The 21,387-nt window shown below is 36.6% G+C and overlaps 1 protein-coding gene across 1 annotated transcript in view; it reads left to right on the top strand.

Annotated features, from left to right (window-relative positions):
• Positions 1-21,387, top strand: part of Cdh7 (cadherin 7) — a 140,994-nt gene that overhangs the window by 75,460 nt on the left and 44,147 nt on the right. The window contains exon 6 of the mRNA XM_055601229.1: positions 12,738-12,991. Within this exon, the coding sequence (XP_055457204.1) occupies positions 12,738-12,991 (254 nt within the window). The remainder of the gene's footprint in view (positions 1-12,737; positions 12,992-21,387) is intronic.

Here is a 21,387-nt window from a genome sequence, read left to right as displayed (position 1 = left end):
CACCATGCTCACTGCATGTCTGACTGTGAATAAGAAACTTAAGTTGCCCTTTTTACAGTTGCTGGGTCTGGATAAAAGGTGTCAGACCCCATGAAACGATAGGTTGTGTAGTAGTTAGCGGGTGAGTACTATGAAACTCTTAAAGCCAAAGCCAGCACATGTCAAGGGATAGAAAATGGGTCTTTTTCCTTTTGTTTTTGGGCAATGTTTAATGTAACTTAAACTACCTTAGAATTTGCTTCATATGTAAGTTTGTTATTGGGCTCCTGACTCTACGTTTTCAAATTCCAGGGGTTATAAGCGTAACCCACCAAACTAAGTTAAATATAAGCTGAACAATAATTTTTCTCTCTCCTCCTCTTTCTCTCTCTTTCTCTCTCTCTCTCTCTCTCTCTCTCTCTCTCTCTCACACACACACACACACAATAACAATTAATGAAAAAAGTGGGCTTAGAGAGAGGAAAGAGAAGGGGAAATGACACAATTATATTATAACATCAAAAATTTGGCCCGTTAATAGCAAAATCTTCATCAACTTATGACATCTCCTTAGTCATTGCTGTGCTGCTGTTTAAGAGACACCTGACCAAGTCATTCTTTCTAAAAAAGGAATCACCCTTACAGTCTTAGAGGGTTGGCTCATGATACACATTAGAGGCAGACAGGATTGGTCCTGGAGTAGTGGCCAAGAGCTTTACATCCTGATCTGACAGTAGCAGGCAGAGGTGGGTGCAGGGGGCTGACAAAGCCTTTTGAAACCTCAAAGCCCATTCCTATTGTCACATCTTCTTCAGCAAGGCCATACCTCCCAATCTCTCTAATCCTTCTCAGACAGTTCCAACTGAGGATGAAACCTGCAAACCGCCACATATAGTAACTTTTACGTAAGTTCACAGAAGACTCTGAAGCATACGAAGCATTGGATTTAGAGAAAAGTGAAATGGAGATATTACGCTTTGAATCCATTTGAAGCCTTTTAAGGATTGTTATATCTGCATTAAAATGTTAAAGTATATATGGAAATAAGAGTAACATATTAGAAATGATATTTCTGACATTAATAATTACATATATTTATTTATAATTTACCACACAATTTAATGGCTTAGATTTTATATTGGAAGAATTACTTGTAGTACTTTTATACCAATATCCTAGAGGACCAGATATTCTCTATGTACATAATGGCACAGTGTGTTTGCATAACACCAATGCTGATAATGTATGTTCACGTCGTCTTGATAGTCATACAATTAAAGCATTTTTTAATTTTAAAATTATGAATTATAAGGCTATACAATTCATTCAGACACAAAATGTTTTCTAGGTTTTTTATATTGTTTTTGTTTTTTTTTTTCTTTTGCTCATTCTTAAATTCTTAAATTTTATTTTGGTATATTTCACATAAGTTGTTTAACCTTAGATATTTTTGTTCATTCGGAAAACTGAGGTTATCTACTGTAGATATCTAAGTTTAAACTTTCATTATCCTGTCTTAAGAGTCTCAATCTAGCACAATAAGACTGATGTGAAAAGGGCAATTCTCCTACAGAGCAGGCTGTACCAGACACTACTTGTCACAAAGTCACGTGTGTTCATCAAAATAAACCACAATGCTTTCCTTATTTTATTCTCATTATCTTCCTATAATGAATAACTTTTTGTTTATAACTCGTTGTAGGTTTAACTATTTAAAAAATTTCAGGAGAAACATTCTTTTTTTTTTAATTACTTATACTTATCATAAGTAACACTGGGGAGGACTGTAATTTGAGACTGTTGTTACAAGAGAGAGAAAAAAATCATACATAGGTTATGTTCAACTGTAGTCTTAATTCAGATTTACTAATGCAAATAAAGATTTTTATTTTATTTTTTTAATGATCTGAACTTTAAAATGAGACACCACAGCTCATTAGTGTCTGACAATTACGTTTCTCGTTCATTTATGACAACAGATTGTTTAACTCTCTAAAAAGGACCCTTGAAAGGTAGTCACCAACCCCTCCATTGAGGGTAGTTGAGAGGTTCTCTCATATTGGTGGCTTTATTTCATTGTGCTTGCTCTTGACTCTTAAAAGAAGATAATCATGGGTTGTAAAAAATGGCCAGAAACTTAAAAAAAGAAAAGTTAAAATTTCAAAGGACCAGAGAAACAATTTACATGACAAGTTTTCTAAAGAAAATGTTCTTAGCAAAAGGAGTCCAAAAGGGAACTGTCTAAATTAACAAAAACTGAAGAGACTATTAAGACCTTCTTGGTCACAGCCTAGGGAACAAAGCATAATGACAGTAGTGCAGTTGTGCATGATAAATAGGTTGTGTTTGGCTTTTAAAATCTACTTGAGAAATAGCTTAATTAATTTTTAGCACTTTGCTCTCATTTGTTTGCATAACACTTTTTATTACTATTATTATTCATAATTTGTTCAATTTGTATTCCAGTTGTAGCCCCCTCCCTCATCTCCTCCAGGTCCCATCCTCCTTCTTTCTTCCCCATCCATCTTCCCTAGTCCAATGATAGGAGAAGTCTTCCTCCCCTACCGTCTGACTCTAGCTTATCAGGTTTCATCAGGTCTGGTTGGATCCTCTTCCTCTGTGGGCTCGCTAGGTTGCCCCACCAGGGCGAAGTCATCAAGAGGCAAGCAACTGAGTTCATATCAGAGACTGTCTCTTTTCCTCTTACTAGGGAACCCACATGGAGACTGAGCTGTCCATGGGCTACATCTGAGCAGAGGTTCTAAGTCCTTTCTTTTTTTTTTTTAACGAATTATATCTGTGTTTATTAAAATGAACACTACATGCAAAGAAAAGCACACAAAATAAAATGTCATTTTGCTAATTAAACAATATCTCTCTAATCCAAATGAGGTCATAATTAGAAGAAAATATGTGATATATACACACATATTATACAACATGACACTAGATATTAACATATGTGGATAAAATAAAACATAATTATTTGAATGTAATATATTTTACAGGAGTTACAGATTTTATTTCAGGTGTATGGGTATGTAGAAAGCAAAAAATTACAAAATTTGCGTTTTCCATGATATAGGCAAATCTTTACGAATATGATGCCCAGGAGTCAGGTTCTCCACAGAAAACACAAGTGATAGAATGGTTTTTAAATTGGGAGTTTCCCACAAAAGGAAAGAATATTTCATGCTTAGCAAATTGGAGACAGCAGGAGTAAGTGACAAAAAAATTTCCTCAGCCCTTGATTACTCAGCATTGTTCTTCATGAGGCACTGTATGTAAGAAGTGGGAAATAGTAGGAGCTGGAGAGGACAGGAACTCCACAAGGAGAGCAACAGAACAAGATAATTTGAACACAGGGAACTTCCCAGAGACTCATACTCCAACCAAGGACTATCCGTGGAGATAACCTAGAACCCTAACAATGTAGCCACTTCTGATGAGAACTGATAGACTAAGATCAGAAAGAAGGAGAGGAGAACCTCCCCTATCAGTGGACTTGGGGAGGGGCATACATGCAGAAAGGGCAGGAGGGTGGGATCAGGAGGGGAGGGGGGAGGGGCTTATGGGGGATACAAAATGAATAAAGTGTAATTAATAAAAGTTAAATAAGAAATTTAAAAAAATTATAATATGTCTCAAAAAATGGTTTTAATGTGTTTACCTGATATTTTACTAACTTCTTGAGAGATTTAAGAAGAATAATGCTTGTAAATAAATAATATTATGTCCAGTAACTAAAAAGCACTCGTTTACTCGTCACATTTTCATTTTGTAATTTTGTCACTTTACTACTTATAAAGAAATCATTTTAATTTTATGGGTATTGATGTCTTAAAATAATCTCAGGTTTGATTTTGTACATACATTAGTTTCATTGGAAAAATCTGTGAAGAAATTTCTGAACTCATTTACATTTGCATGTTTTGAATGTTGAAGGAAACATGAGCTTAGACGCCTTGGCAACCCAATCCCATTATGTGTGCTGAAGAGAATCACTCTTCAGAATGTGCAATGCAGGACTATGAATAGATTCATAAGATCTGAAGAGGAAGAAACATCCAAGTCCTTTCTATGCATGGTCTTTGGTTGATGCATCAGTCTCCCAGGGACCCCTGAGCCCTGCTTTGTTTTTGGTTTGTTTTGACTTTGTCAGTCTCCTTGTGTGTCTCCTGCCCCCTCCTCTGGGTCCTTTTGTATCCTCCTTTTTCCCTAAGGCTCCCTGTGTTGGGTCTGAGTCTCTGTATCTGCTTCAGTACCCTGCTGGGTAGAGTCTTTTATAGGACAACTTTGGTACCTTCCAGACTTGTTTCCTTTCTTCTACAGCTTCTGGTGTCTATACTGTTTTCCCTTCTGGAAGAGAATTAGAGAAATAGCTTAATTATTACATAAAATGTACAGAATTATTACTTTCTTTATGCAGACTTTCTTTCTCCATGGTTGTAGATCACTTTGAAGGTTCTGAGCAGTCAGTTTATTTAGAGTAAAATTATCTTTAAAGGGATGCAGTACAAAATATTTTGCCTATTGACATTGCATTTTACAGCAATTTACTTAGAAAAACAAGTTTTATGAACATCAAATCAAGAAGGAAGGATGTTGGAAGACATAGATTATATCTGACACAACAGAGTCTGATGGAGCACTTTTAATATTTTATTTATTTTGAAATTATTTTTTTTATGTGTCTTTGTATGCCACGTGCATGTATCTGCCACAAGACAGTGTCAGATTACTTGGAGGGGACATATAGATGCTGAGAATTAAACTTGGAACATCTCAAAGAGCAGGAAGTGGTTTTAACCGCTACGTCAGCTTTCCATCCCTTTAGCAGAATGTTTTTAAAGGATACAAAACAGTCACATTTTCTAACAAACCGATATTAAACAAAAATAACAAAAACATATATATATATATATATATATATATGAATAATTTTTTATACATATACTAGTCAACTCTGATGGCAGAATGGAAGATTTAAGTGGAATACATTCCTGCTCTCCAACTGCTGTAGCCAAAGATACAAGGTCTAAAAGGAGATCCCTGGGTGGAATGAACATGTGCTTAGCTATAGAACAGGAGCCAAGCTGCATTGAACAAAAAATTAAATTTAAAAAATAAATAAATAAATAAATAAATAAACAAACAAGCAAACAAACAAACAAACAAACAAATATTCAGGGTAATTACTTCATTAAATATATTGAAAGCATATCAACATATGCCAAGAAAGACATGCTTCATTCTATTATTTTGTCCTTTTTATATGAATATAACAAGCCTTTATCATAAATGGGCACAGAAACAAGAGAGGAAACCGAGATGTAAAATCTGTGGTACTTACATTTTTTTTAAACTTGTATTTATTAAAACTTCATCTTATCTGTGGCTTCAGTTTATCCCAAATAGAAACAACGGAGTTCTTGTTCATCTGTTATACGCCTCTTATTTCACAGATAGGACAGTGATTCTTGCCGTAGCATAACTAATAATTGCTGCCCCCGTGCTGTATCCATAATTTTTTAATTTTTTTGACAACACCTATTTTGAGTGAGAAGTGCAGGTACATACATATGATAACACACAAGACAAAGCTTTCTGAAAACTTGAAGAAATCACGTTTAATGTAACAAAAGGGAACGGATGAAGAACAACCGTGACTATGCATTGTTCACAGACTGTTCTGTTTCTTAAAGGTGGGCTTTTGGAACTTTCTCTAGAACTCTTCACTGTTTAATTCTCACATCTCTTAAAATACTATATATTCACAATCTGCTATAATAAAAATTAAGTAGGGTGTCGTTTAAACAACAAACATCTATTTATTTTGCCTTTGGAACCTGGGGAGTCTTAAGTCAAGGCAGAATCGATACCTACAAGAGCCTTCTAGCTAGCTCTGAGATGGGTCTTCACAGTGTGCCTTCCATGACAGACAAAGCAAGAAGATGGTGGAGTCTCCTTTTTACAGGCTGCCCCCTCCGGCCCCCATCAAAGCTCATCTCCCAGTGTTAAAATAACAGCATAAAGAAGCATAAATAACCACCCCAATATTAACATGACACTCGTTCAAATGCACTTTGAAGATACGAGCGAAGAGGCTTGAGAGATGACGCAGAGGTTCAGAGCGGGTACCGTTGGTTGTTGGATCAATTCCTAGGATATTTGTGGGACTGCTCATACCTGACTGTAATCCCAGCTTCAGGGAAGCTGATATTCTCTTCCTGTCTCCTTGGATAGCTGCATTAAAATGTACGTACTCCCACACTGATACACATGCATACATAGAATTTCAAAAATATTCAAATACATCTTAAAGAAAAATATGAGCAAGCTTGCTTGGTTTTAAAGGATTCTTGATATAAAGTCTATTGTTTCTTACTCAAAGAGGTTATAGGAGTGTCCATAAAGAAGATAATCATCTCTAAAACATTTTCAATAAGTTTAAAAAATGAAGTTACAGGAGAAAAAGGAAACAACAGATGCATGTGTGCTAATTACGTACATACTCATTTTTACTGCAGTGAGAGATGGTGAAAGAAGGGGATGAGCAGTTAGTCTAAAAAGAAGATATGTCTGCTCTTTGTGGACAGCCTTGAATCCTAGCCTTGACATTTGAAGATGTTTTACAAAGTCAGTGTTTTTAAAACCACTGTACATGTGTTTCACGAAACTCATGGTGTAAAATGTTTTCTGATTTTAAGTCATTGGAAAATAAGGACGCATTGGACACACAGAAAGTACACAAAATTTGAACCAGTGTTTAACGGTGTATGACTCTGCCCATTCCTTCACGTGTGGCAGGGATCTTGTGGCTAGTAAAATCAGATGTTTATCACCTGGCTAGAGGCAAAAATTGACAAACCCTGGACTTAGATATAACTCATTTTAATGCTAAATTTTATTCTCCTTGTTGATAGTATTTTTAGTTAATTAATTAATTTTATTTATTCACTTTACATCTTGGCAATAGCCCCATCCTTCCTCACCTCCCAGTCCTATCCTCCCTCACTTTCCCCCAACCTCTTTCCCTTCCCACCTACCCCAGCGCCTCAGATCTGAACATGCCCTCTTCCCCTGTGGTCCAGCAAGGCCGTCCCTCCAGGGGAAAGTAATTGAAAAGCTGGCAAGAGAGTCCATGTCAGAGATAGCCTCCGCTCCCCTTACTAGGGAGTCCTTGTAAGGCCTGAGCTGTCCACCACTTACACCTTTGTAGGCGACAGGAACTTCACAAGAACAACAGAAACAACAAACCAGGGCCAAGAGGGTCCCGCAGGGACTGAAGCACCAACCAAAGACCTTGTATGAGTTGATATTCAATTTTAAAAAGTCTCTTTTAGAGTAAGTAAAACCAATTTTAGCAAACCAGCTGCTTCTGCCTTTGTTTGATGTCTCTGACATCAGAATTGTTGACACATGACAAAGCAGCACCTAAATTTCCCAGGATAGCTTTGTTTACTAATTTTTCTCTTCATAATTCAGGGTCTCCCAATCTTACTTATTATTATATGTTTGAGGCATCAATGTGATGCTGATTTCATATGAAATTTCTAGTCTTATGAGTTTCAGACATTAAAAGAAACAAAATAGGACCCCATCCTTATGTCCTTCCTTTCTTCTCCTGGGCCTTTTAAAAACTATCATTACCGCTTTGTAAAGGATTATTCTGATAAAAAAATATGATTGTCTTAAAATACATTTTCTATATAGTATATCAATACTAAGGAAGAAAAAATAATTAAAATGTCATTTTAAAAATATATTCAAGTTGTTACTTAATACTATTAATGATATCACTTCCCTTTTAAAAATGGAGTCATGGCTTATTGTAACAAGCTCTGCAACTAATTTTTACGTAACAATGTCTTTGAATCTTGGTTTATCATTTCATATAATTTTTTGATTATTCTATTTTTGTAACGCTTCTGGACAGATTAACTTCATATGTACTGCTGTATTCATACAAATTTGTAACATCTAGATTCTATATTTCATGTTTCTGCCTTCCAGACATATTTAAAACATATTACTACAAAATAGGCACATTCACATTTGTTATAAATTTTAAGTTATTCCTTTGTAAGTGAGACAAAATTTTACGTGAATACAGAAGTATCTTGTTATACCTATTGGTAAAATTGAAAGCCTGATTGACATAGTTTAGTGTTTTTGTTAGTTTGCAAAGAGATGGCAGTTGGAACCTTAACCTGACCTGTTTAATATAGACAGAATATTGCATAACAACTTTTCTCTTTTGATTTGCATTCTTATAAGTAACATAAGACAAAAAACAAGGTTAAATACAAAGTGTTTATAGTGTTCCAAAGTTGGAAAATCCTTTCAGGTGAATAGAGAAAGGATTCTCTACTTTCTTCTTAGAGCCCTCATTAACAAGAATTGGAATTTAAGTGCAAGCCCAGGAAGATTTCACCACCACTGTGGAATTTCTAAATGAAGATTTGTGTCAGTATTACCTGATGAAACTCTTAAAAATACACATGCTTGTCCATATTGTGAGTATTAAAAATTGATTCCTCATAGAAAGAGCTGAAAAGCTCTGAGTCTCAGACTCTTCATACTCTTAAATAATAAGCAAACAGGGTTGGGGGAGATGGCTCAGTAGGAAAGAGTGCATTCATGCAAACATGGCATACTGGGTCTATTCTGGGATCCCAAGTAAAAGTGGGTGGAAATAGCTATCTCCACAGAGTTGTTCCCTATGTCTACAAGCATACCCTGGCATGATCTTGGAACCATGCATATAGTGTACACTAAATAAAACAGTAATAAGAAACTTAAACTCAAAATGTTCTCATTGAAGAACTTCAGAATTTCTAACAAGATGATAGCTGTGTTACTTCTCATCCCTGGCTCACACTTTTGTATGAAACATCAGATATAATTTACACTTTTAATTATCCTCCACGGAGCCATTGACAAAGTTAATTTTGTTCTGCTTTGTTTGTTTGTGATCAAGAACAGAATATATGTCACTGTATTTTTTTTTTCACTGTTACTTACTTGGGCTATCAGGATCATCTCGGTAAAAGATATAGTTCAGTTTTTAGGTAGTTTGTCTAAAAGATCAGTGCTTTAATGTGACATTTTTGCTACAATGAAGTGAGAACTTATTGAGCTTATTCTCTTAATTTAAATAAAAATGAGTTCTGAGAATAAGAATAACCAAACAATCTGTGTAGCAACTAGTACATTAGACATAGCTTATATGGGAATGCCAGTGAAATTTGTCTAGGTTAGGTATTGAAGCCAATTTCATGTATCAATTTATGTATTTATCTTTGATTATCCAAAGATTAGCAGCAGGATCTCATTATGTACTAAATGTTGTATTGTGTGTGTATATTTGTTATGTATATGTGTATTATAGTGCTGGAGTTTATATAAAATATATTTTACAGGTACTATAATATTGTATATATTATATATTACATATATTTTACATATAATATTGTATTATTATATATTATAATATAATAATATTAATTATATATTATATTAAGTATATATTATATTACATACAATATAATATAAAGGCATAATACATAATATACATAAATATTTTTCTATTTTTTAAATTTTTTATTTATTATAATTTATTCACTTTGTATCTCAACTGTAGCCCCCTTCTTCTTACCCTCCCAATCCCACTCTTCCTTCCATTTCTCCTCCCATGCCCCTTCCCTAGTCCACTGATAGGGGAGGTCTTCCTCCCCTTCCATCTGACCCTAGCTTATCAGGTTTTATCAGGACTGGCTGCATATCTTCCTCTGTGACCTGGTAAAGCTGCACCACCCTGAGGGAGAGGTGACCAAAGAGCCTGCCACTGAGTTCATGTCAGAGACAGCCCTGTTCCCCTTACTAGGGTACCCACTTGGACACTGAGTTGCTGTGGGCTACATCCATGCAGGGGTTCTAGGTTATTTCCATGCGTTTGTTTCTTGGTTGGACTATCAGTCAGAAAAGACCCTTGTGACCAGATTTTTTGGTTCTGTTGTTCTCCTTGTGGAGCTCCTGTCCCCTCCAGGTTTTTCTATCTCACCCTTCTTTCATAAGATTCCTGCATTCTGCTCAAAGTTTGGCTAGGAGTCTCAGCATCTGCTTTAAGTCCCTGCTGGTTAGAGTCTTACAGAGGCCCTGTGGAATGTTCCTGTTCTGTTCCCTGTTTTATCTGTCTTCTGAGGTCTATCCTGTTTGTCTTTCTGAACGAAGACTGAGCATCTTACTCAGGATCCTTCTTTTTTAGCTTCCATAGGTATACAGATTTTAGTATAATTATCCTATATTATACATATAATATCCACTTATAAGTGAGTATATACCATGTGTGTCTTTCTGTTTCTAGTATACCTCACTCAGGATGATCTTTTCTAGATCCCACCATTTGCCTGCAAATTTCATGATTTCCTTGTTTTTAATTGCTGGGTAGTATATCATTGTGTAAATGTACCACAATTGCTGTATCCATTCCTCAGTTGAAAGACATCTAGGTTGTTTCTAGGTTCTGGCTTTTATGAATAAAGCTGCTACAAACATGGTTGAACAAATGTCCTTGTTGTATACTTGAGCATATTTTGGATATATGCTTAAGAGTGGTATAGCTGGATCTTGAGGTAACACTATTCCTAATTGTCTGAGAAAGTGCCAGATTGATTTCCAAAGTGGTTGTAGAAGTTTACATTCCCACCAGCAATGGAGGAGGGTTCCCTTTTCTCCACATCCTCTCCAGCATGTATTGTTAACTTGATTTTTTATATATCTTTTTTAATTTTAATTTTTATATCAATTACAGTTTATTCACTTTGTAGCCCTGCTGTAAACGCTCCCTCATCTCTTTCCCATTCTTTCCCAATCCCACCTTCCCTCCCTCATCTCCTCCCGTGTCCAATGATTGGGGAGGTCCTTAGCCTAGTTCTCACTGGGACTGGCTGCATTGTCTTCCTCTGTAGGCTGGTAAGGCTGCACCGCCCTCAGGGGGAGGTGATTTGATCTTAGCCATTCTGATGGGTGTAAGGCGAAATGTCAGGGTCATTTTGCTTCGCATTTCCCTGATGACTAAGAACACTGAACATTTCTTTAAGTGTTTCTCTGCCAGTCGATATTCCCCTGTTGAGAATTCTCTGTTTAGCACTGTACCCCATTTTTTAATTGGATTACTTGATTTGTTGCTTTTTAACTTCTTGAGTTCTTTATGTATCCTGGATATTAGCCCTCTCTCAGGTATAGGGTTGGTGAAGATCCTTTCCCAGTCTGTAGGCTGTCTGATAAGAGTGTCCTTTGCTTTACAGAAGATTTTCAGTTTCATGAGGTCCCATTTATTGATTGTTGATCTTAGAGCCTGTGCTGTTGGTGTTCTGTTCAGGAAGTTGTCTCCTGTGCCAATGAATATTATTGTATTATTATATGTTATTATATATTATAATGTAATAATATTATATAAACATATTATTATGTAAACGATATGTAAATATATCAATATAAATGTATAATATATAATATACATATATATTTTATATACAATATAGATATTATATAACTGTTATGTATTTTATATATATAAATATGTATTCATAGTATATATATATGTATTTATATAGTATGTATAATATAGTATATGTTTTAAATATGATACATATTATTCTAGATTATATTATATAAATTATTTTAAATACATTTTAGTTGATTCTACACCTTTTGGAGATGACTTGGAATATCTGCATACCCACATATGTGCATACATATGCGTGTAAGCATAGTAGAAAAATTTGCATTCCAACTGTCAGTACTATATTTTCAATGGTTTTCTTTTTTAGATACTTATACTGAGCAAAATATCCCTTGGAATTAGTTGGATTTCTATCATGTTATTTATTACTATAAATTCTTTCTGGTTTGTGTAATTAAATGTAGAGAATTCAGGAACATTTTTCAGTGGTGATATTGAGAACAGAAGCTCAGAAAATCTGTCTTTGTCCACATGTTATCATTCCAAGCATCCACACACCATATATATAGTTCTTATTTTGCACAGATGGTGTTTTTTTGTGAAGTATTTAATTTTTGTAATCTGTTGAAGCTTCCAGTGACTGCCTTTGAATAGCACTTTAACATCATTAGTCCTCTTATAAAATCTCATACAAATTAAACATTCTGCAAAATAAGTATCAGTCATCTAAATAGAGAGCAATTGTCTTAACAATAGACTGTTAGAGAAAGCAGCAACAGTGAGTGCTTCATAGAAAGTAGAAAGCTGTAGTGTGATTCTGAGCACCATCAATCCATTTCTACTGCCAGTTATGTCAACATTTAGAGCACCTGAGTACTCAGAATATGAGGGTAGACCCCTAAACCAATGATCTTTTAAATGAGAGATTGAGTGGGCACAGCACTTTTCTTCCGTTTTAATGTATTAAATGATTCAAGAATATTAGCCAAATGCCCTGCTGGAAAATATTTTTAAATCAGTACGTATTGTTTCAGATAATGTTGTGAGGACTTGGGCTTCTCTGAACAATGCTTGGCAATAAAATGGATTAAGTTAGGTCACTTGCACATCGTCTTCTCCAGAAAGCTAAGACGCACTCGGATTGGCATAGATGTTTATTGTGTTTGAATGCTGATGGCGCATTTTCATAGCAGTCTCCTCTGTGGTTATCGATATTCATAAATGAAAAGGCTGGGCTGTGCTGATTATCTAATTGGCAATCTAATTTTTCTAACGACTTTCTTTACAGGAACTCGATTTTGAAGCCAAAACAAGCTATACTCTGCGCATAGAAGCTGCCAATCGAGATGCTGACCCCCGCTTTCTAAGCTTGGGTCCATTCAGTGACACAACCACCGTGAAGATAATTGTGGAAGATGTGGATGAACCCCCTGTGTTCTCCTCACCCTTGTACCCCATGGAGGTGTCTGAAGCTACCCAGGTGGGGCATATCATTGGCACTGTAGCAGCTCATGACCCAGATTCTTCCAACAGCCCTGTGAGGTAAAGGCTTGTTGCTCCCCTTTCCTACTAATCTCATCAGAATTTTTGTGTTTCCACTCACGCTTCTGTGCAATGGTCTTTTCTGATTTGCAGCAAGTTAACTGCTACTTTCTTTCTTTGCGAAGCCACAGTCTAAGACTGTCAACAATATGAGAATCACATAGCATCTTAAGCAATTCAGTATAGGGATTAATCACTTAAATTAAGGATCAATTAAATAAGTAATTCTTTAAATTCCTCTCTGTGGACAGCATGTGCTTACTAGCCTTATTGTTTCTAGTTGCAAAAATAAAATCCTACCTTATCTACGTCTGCGGATCATTTCAACGATCATCCTGAACACTAGAATAGACACAGTGTTGCCAAATTTCTTTGGCTGTAATACAATTATGATAGGTAAGCATTTGAAACTACCTACACCTGCCTATCTGAGATAAGCCGGTGTGTTTTTATGCATGCATGCATTTGTGTGACAAACTCATGTAACTTCAGATGTGAACATAGTAGGTAAAGAAAATACTCGAGAAAATACACAAATTTTTTGTTACCAAACTAGAGTTTGTAATACATTTCCTCATTTGATGGCGGTTGTAGTTTAATTTCTTTTGCTGTGCTAAGATGTCCTTAAAACAATCAACTTAAAGAAAGGGGCTTACTTCAGTTCACAATTCCATGTTACAGTCCATCAAGACAGTGGGTGCATAAGACATCTGCTCACACCATATAACTAGTGACACAGAGAGTGAATGCCTGCTCATTTACTTCTTTCTAGTGCTTAGCTTGGCTTCCTTATTCTTTTATGACTTGTAGTCTTTAATTAACATACATATATGTATACATACACACACATATATATGTTATATACATATGTATATATGTATGTGTGTATATATACACACATATATATGTATATATACATGTCTATACATACATACATACATTCTTTTTTTATTTTTTTTATTTTTTTTTAAATCTTTTATTTTTTTTTATTAATTACACTTTATTCATTTTGTATCCCCCCATGAGCCCCTCCCTCCTCCCCTGCCGATCCCACCCTCCCTCCCCTTTCTGCATGCATGCCACTCCCCAAGTCCACTGATAGGGGAGGTCCTCCTCTCCTTCTTTCTGATCTTAGTCTATCAGTTCTCATCAAAAGTGGCTGCATTGTCCTCTACTGTGGCCTGGTAAGGCTGCTCCCCCCTCAGGGGGAAGTGATCAACGAGCAGGCCAATCAGATTATGTCAGAGGCAGTCCCTCTTCCCATTACTATGGAACCCACTTGGACACTGAACTGCCATGGGCTACACCTGTGCAGGGGTTCCAGGTCATCTCCACAAATAGTCCTTGGTTGGAGTATGAGTCTCTGGGAAGTTTCCTGTGTTCAAATTATCTTCTTAAACACAGCCTCCTGAGTTTACTTAGTGTTGCTCATATGTGCAATATAGGATGACTGCTTGTGATCAGAAAAATCTGTCAGGTGGTTAGTCCCTGGAGGCTGGTTTTCTCTCTCCATAGCCATTAAATGCCTGTAGCTGTCTTCATCTAGGGGTGCAACCTTGTGCAATTTCCCTTGACAGCAGAATGTGAGTAGGAAATATTTATCCATCTTACACAGTTCAGGAGTTCCTCCTTAGGGAATGGAGGCACAAATAGAGACTTGGGTCTTTCCATGTTAATTAACTTAATTAGGATAGACCTTCACAGTCATTATCACAGCAGGCATAAAACAGCTAATGATAACAATGCTACTTCTGCTTAGATATTTGCTTTTATGAAGAAAAGTATAATCTTTTCCAGTATCTGGTAGGATTTAAATGGGTGAAAGCATAATAACATTTACCATTATTTAGGATCACAGTGGAAAGGGCCATTTAAAGACCTCTAAAGAGTGCATTGGTATTTGTTATCTTAATTTTATTTTCACTTTATTAATTCCTCTCTATATAATATTGTTGAAGTTTTCCTGAGAAACAATTACATCTTTAAAAATGTGTACATTGAAGGAGACCATGGTAAGGCTACATGGTAGTTAAAGGAACAGGAAGGCAAAAAGTGTTGAAATGGATAATCACTGGTATTAGGAAGGGTGAAGTGAGGTCCAAGGTTGATGTCAGAAAGAGATATACAAGCCAAAGGCTGAATTCCAGTCTGTATAAGTCAAGATATCATGACTTTTACCAGGGAAAGAAACTTTCTGTCTACTGTTTTTCACCTTGCTTTCCTATCCTGAAAAGTAAAGAAGATGAATTCTAAGTTAAAGAAAAACTTACTTTTTTTTTTTTCTCACAGATAGGCTTGTCTCAAATAATTTAAACTGATTAATTTCTGTTTGCGTTTGTCTTATTTTTTTCAAATTAACTTCTTGACTTAAGCATAACACTGTTATGCTAGATACATTTAATTATTATAAATTATTTTCTTAATGTTAGTATTAATATTCATGGCACATATTTTTTCCTGAATCTAATTTCATATATGTGTCTTCTCCTTCCATTCGTGATATTCTTTTAGTGGTACATGTTATGCCTTGCTGTGTGTATTTACTCTCATGCAGTCTCTGAAAACTCACTCTCTTCCCAGCACTGTTGTTTGTTGAATGGGCTACACTATGTCATGTGACTTCCTGCATTGCACTGTGAATCAGCAATAGGGAAAAATTGCTCAAACATGCTTACTTTACATTTTCCTTATTAAAAGGATAAATAAAAATCATGACCAATGTTAACAATTTTTATCATTATATTTTTTCATTGTTATATTTTTGTGACAGAGAAGTCAGTTAAAACTGACATTTTTTTAAAACAAATAACACTGGCTATTTTTTTAAGAATTTATTTTATGTTCCTGTGTGTGTGTGTGTGTGTGTGTGTGTGTGTGTGAATGTGGGTGTGTGTTTGTGTCTGAATATGCATATATATGCGGATGCTTGCAGAGTTCAGAAAAGGGTGTGAAGCATGAAATACAAGCAATTGAGAGCTTCCTGACTTGAGTGCTTGGAGCTAAACTTGGTTCTCCAAAAGTACAGTGTGTGCTCTTAACTGCTGAGCAATCTCTCCAGCTTCCATGCTGACTATTTATCATTAAGATTATTTTGTAGTCGCATACATCCCGATGAATGACAAACATTAAACCATGGTTTTGTGGAAGTAAACATGTATTTTCTCTAAGAGATCATTTAACTTTCATACTGTGAGTCCTCCATCAGCATAGACATACCCAGTATAAACCACAGTCCTCTGAGGAAGCAGGGAATAAGAACTTGGTAAGGCTACATGTTAATTAGCCTTAACATGGTGGTGGAATATAATGAGTCTTCATAACTGTTGTCCTGCTTCTATGACTTTACAAATGTTCATTTGTTTCACATTTATTTAACGTGTGTTTACGCATGTGTGTATGTCTGTGTTTGTGCACGTGTGTGTAGGTACATTCACACAGTGTGTAGAGGAAAGCAGACAGCTTGTGAGCCTTGCTCTGTCTTCTTGCCATATGGTTTCAGATCGCCAACCTCTATTTTTCTTGAGATATAAATAGACAGTGTTTGCTTTTTTTGGAATTATTTAAAGGGAAGACAATGTTATTAGAAGTGCTAAACAGTTAAGACATTGAATTCTGGATTTGTTTACATTATTTATGTTAACAAGTGATAATTCCAGCTGGAAGGCTAGCTTGTGCTACTCATGTGTAAAAATTTACTATTATATTGGATGGATTCTAAGTAGAAATATAAGTGCAAGCTTCCAGTAAAGCAAGACTAAGATTATTTTCCAATGTGATCCATGCCTTACATCAAACACAGCCTATATGTGACTTCTTTGTATGCATCTGTGCTCTGCTGAGAAAGACTGTGTCCTTGTATCATAGCATTGCCATTTTGACTGTTACGCAGGTAATAGGTACAAATGGAAAGTTGATGTGAACCCAGACCTCTTTTATTGTCTATAATATAACACCATTAGGAAATGTTAGGTCTCTCTGTGGGTTTCCTCTTGTCTGGATCTTTAATTGTAATGTCCCATATTTCATCTATTTGCTTTCTATTTTCCACTCACAAACAAACCGATATTCAGTGAAATACAAAGGTGAAAATTAGGTGATACTCGGGAAAAGAAAGGGCCTCTTTTTTTCTTTAAGCAATAATAGATAATAGAGAATGAGCACATCTCTGGTTTGTTTTAAAGTTCTTCTATATTTTATAGCAGTGTGGGCCCTATATACTAACATCTACTAAACAAGAAAAGACAGGCTTCAGTCTGTTTTACCTAATCACGTAGAGGAATTTTAACCCAGCAACATGGCTAATCTGTCAAGGAATCACATTTAAAGACTTCCTAGGTCTTTGTGATCTGGCTAGAATACAGGCATGCTCTTAGAACATACCATTAATCTTAAACAATGAAAGTAAGATTTGTTTATAGAAGGAAGCATCAGGGTTTGAAAGTGATGACTGATGAGGAGCAGACAGAGCAATGAATCAGAGACAGATTTGACAGAATGAGTCAGAGATAGGATACACCCAACTCTTTAAAGAACAGAACAGTGAAATAGGCTACTTAAGAGCAGTGTGGGGAGAGAAGGGAGGATAGTAGCGGTAATAGGAGGAAGAGAAAAGTATGTGTGATAGCTTTCCCTGGACAATTTTATAGAGACAGATTGTAGAGAGAATAAGGCAGAGAATGAGAAGGGGCCAAGAAATTAGAACATACTACCAGATTTAGTTTGAAGTCAAACAGAGCAAGTTAGTCAGATGCCCAGAGAGAATCCAGTTTGAATGAGTCAGCTTGGAGAGGCGTTTTGGCCAGACCAGCTTAGTTTAACCATCCAGCAAGAGTTCAGAAAGAACTAGAAAGAGTTTATTCAGCAGTAAATCTCAGAGGCTGAAATATTCTAAGCCTAGATTAACGGATGGAGTCTGGAACCTGAAACCTTCATTGTTGGGGTTTTCAAATGATTAGATTTTATGGGGGCTAGAAGCTTCCAGGCCTATGCCCGGGAACAATAAAAATAGAGAAAGAAACTCTCTGGTCTCAGCCCCATCTGTGTGTTTCTACAGCTTGGGTACAACTCTCACCTCCCTCTCTCCATTTGAGAGAATAAATACAACATTTACATCATCATCTTTTAAAACAGCAGCAACTTCACTTTGTTCTTTGTTTGCTTGTGTTTTGTTTTTTTATTCAAACTTGAAAGAACCATAAAGGAGCCTGAGATTGAAGAACTCAGACTTATTTTTCATGTCAACATTGGCAGACTAATCAACTGGTTTAAGATACATTTATCAAGAACCTGTTCTGTTAAAGGCTTGGGGAAAACACTGATAGGAAACAAAGATAAATAAAACATTTCCTCCAACATCCAGGAACTTACAATCTAGATGAAGTAGCAAGATCTCATGAAAAATAAGAACTACTAGAAAAAAAAATGTCCTTGTTTTAGCACGGCAAATTGTGGGTCAAATCAGAGCAACCGAGTTCAACTGGACAACACGAATGATAGCATCATAGTGCTTTGGGGATGGCGACATTTGCGTAAGCTGAACAAATAGAACGTAGGGAACGATTATGTTTCCTTTCCCTTCATTCAAAGACCCTGGTGATAAATTACAAGTCACAAGATTGATTACTGAAGGGCACAAAGCACACCCAAAGACAGAATTCTAAAACTAGCTATGTGTTCATGTATGATGTACAGCAGAGTACACCGGGGTAAGATTTACTGCAGGCTCTGCTGACATTGCCATTGCTGCGCATGCCCAGACAAGAGACATAAAGTGGTATCAGGAATAGCCTTGTGTGGTGCGGTTATTGTGAACACACACGGGGTGTTTGAATAATTTAGTGTGCATTTTAAGTGGGTTGTATACATGCATATATTTGTGTGCAGCATTCTACATAATTTATGAATTTCTCATTTTTATCACGCACAGAGTGAACTAGCGCCATGCAGAAAAATAGTGCTAGCCGTGCAGATGGTTAATCTGAAAAGTAGCAGGAGCCAGTTCTGTGAGGAAATTAGGAGTTGTGTTCCATTCAAACTGTTGTTCATTTCAATATAATTGCGACTAAAAACGTAAAAAGAAAATATACACCCTGTACTATAGAAACAAAAGAAGCGTTTTGTTAGACTAGTGTACTCACTATGCAAAGATAAGTTTAAAAGTTTAAAAGTTGAAAATTACTAATGTATTGGAGCCTTTTCTTATTTTTAAATTTGTTTTATTTATTTATTCTTATTTGTTTATGTTATTAACTTTATTAACTACATACTTGTAGCCCCTTCCCTTCTCCTTTCCCAATTCCCCATCCTCCCTCCTTCCCCACTTCCCTTTTTCCTCAGAAAGGGGGAGCTCCCTTTCCCATCCACCCAGTTCATCAAATTGTATCAGGACTAATGACTACTTCCCCTGTGGCATGTCAAGGAAGTCCCACCAGGGAAAAGTGATCTAAAAGCTAGCAAGTGAGTTCCTGTCCAATGCATTCTCCACTTCCCTTATTAGAGGACCCACTTGAAGCTTAAGCTGCCCATCTGGTACATCTTTGTAGTGTGCCTAGGTCCAGTTCATTCATGGTCCTTGGTTGTTGCTTTAGTCTCAGCATATGGGCCCTGGATAATTGGCTCTGTTGTTTTTCTTGTGGAGCTCCTGTCATTCCAGAGTCCCTTTATCTTTCCTCCAACTTTTCGTCAAGACTCCCCACACATCGACCAATGTTTGGCTGTGAGTCTTAGCATCTGTTTTTAAGCTCTGAGAGAACAACTCTGACATCTCTGCAGAGATTTTCTTCAAGCTTAACAGAGTACATTCAGAGTACTAGTCTTTTTTTTTATATTAAAGGCATATTTATTTATTTATTTATTTATTTTTTATTTTATTTTTCTTTTTAGTTACATTTTGTTAACTCTGTGTCCCAGCTGTATCCTGCTCCCTCATTCCCTCCCCAACCTCACACTCCCTCCCTGGTCTCCTCCCTGCCCCTTTCCAAGTCCCCTGATAGGGGAGGACCTCCTCCCCTTTCATCTGACCCTGTTTTATCAGGTATCTTCAGGGCTGGCTGCAAAGTCCTCCTCTGTGGCCTAACAGACTGCTCCTCCCCTTGGGGGGGGGTGTGTCAAACAGCCTGCCCTTGAGATCCTGTTAGAAATAGTCCGTGTTCCCCTTACTTTGGAAAACTACTTGGTTACTGAGCTACCACAGGCCACATCCGAGCAGAAGTTCTAGGTTATATCCATACATGGTCCTTGGTTGAGTGTCAGTCTCAGAAAAGACCCTGTGCCCAGATATATTTGGTCCTTGTAGAGCTCCTATCCTTTCCATATCATACTAACTTCCCTTCTTTCATATGATTCCCTGCACTCTGCCGAGGGTTTGGTTATGAGTCTTAGTGTCTGCTTTGAAACACTGCTAGGTAGAGTCTTTCAGATGCCTTTTGTGGTAGACTCCTGTCATAAGTTCAATGCACATCCCATTTGTCTTTCTAAATGAGGATTAATCACCTTCGCCTGTGTCCACTTTCTTGATTATCTTCTTTAGGTGTGTAGATTTCATTATGTTTATCATGTCTTGTAGGTCTATATAAGCGAGTATATACCAAGTTTGTCTTTCTCCTTCTGGGATACTTCACTCAGAATGATCTTTTCTAGATCCCACCACGTGCCTGCAAATTTCATGATTTCCTCCTTTTTGATTGCTGAGTAGTATTCCATTGTGTAAAAATACCACAATTTCTGTATCCATTCCTCCGTTGATGGACATCTGGGTTGTTTCCAAGTTCTGGCTATTACAAATAAAGCTGCTACAAACATGGTTGAACAAATGTCCTTGTTGTGTACTTGAGCAAATTTTGGGTATATACTTAGGAGTGGTATAGCTGGGTCTTGAGGTAGCACTACTCCTAGTTGTCTGAGAAAGCGCCAGATTGACTTCCAGAGTGGTTGAACCAGTTTACATTCCCACCAGCAATGGAGGAGGGTTCCCTTTTCTCCACAACCTCTCCAGCATGTGCTATCACTTGAGTTTTTCATCTTGGCCATTCTGATGGGTGTAAGGTGAAATCTCAGGGTCGTTTTGATTTGCATTTCCCTAATGGCTAATGAGGTTGAGCATTTCTTTAAGTGTTTCTCTGCCATTCGACGTTCCTCTTTCGAGAATTCTCTCTTTAGCTCTGTTCCCCATTTTTTAAGTGGATTACTTGGTTTGTCTTTACAAGAAGACTAGTCTAGTTAAAGGATGTCAGTGTCTTGTCTCTGCTAATTGGAGTCCCTGTTTCATCCCCATCATATCTTCCGAGGAGCCTACCTTGACTTAGGTCTCCAGCTTATCATAGAAATGTCCCCACCCTCGATTTCTCTTTTCTCTCTAGGCCTTCTGTCCTCTTGCCCTTGCTTTAGTCAGGACTGAT

Source organism: Psammomys obesus, unplaced genomic scaffold (genome assembly GCF_907164565.1).
Source record: "Psammomys obesus unplaced genomic scaffold, mPsaObe1.curated_primary_1811, whole genome shotgun sequence".
NCBI lineage: Eukaryota > Metazoa > Chordata > Mammalia > Rodentia > Muridae > Psammomys > Psammomys obesus.
Note: the sequence above shows the minus strand (reverse complement) of the source record. Positions and strands in the feature narration are given on the sequence as shown.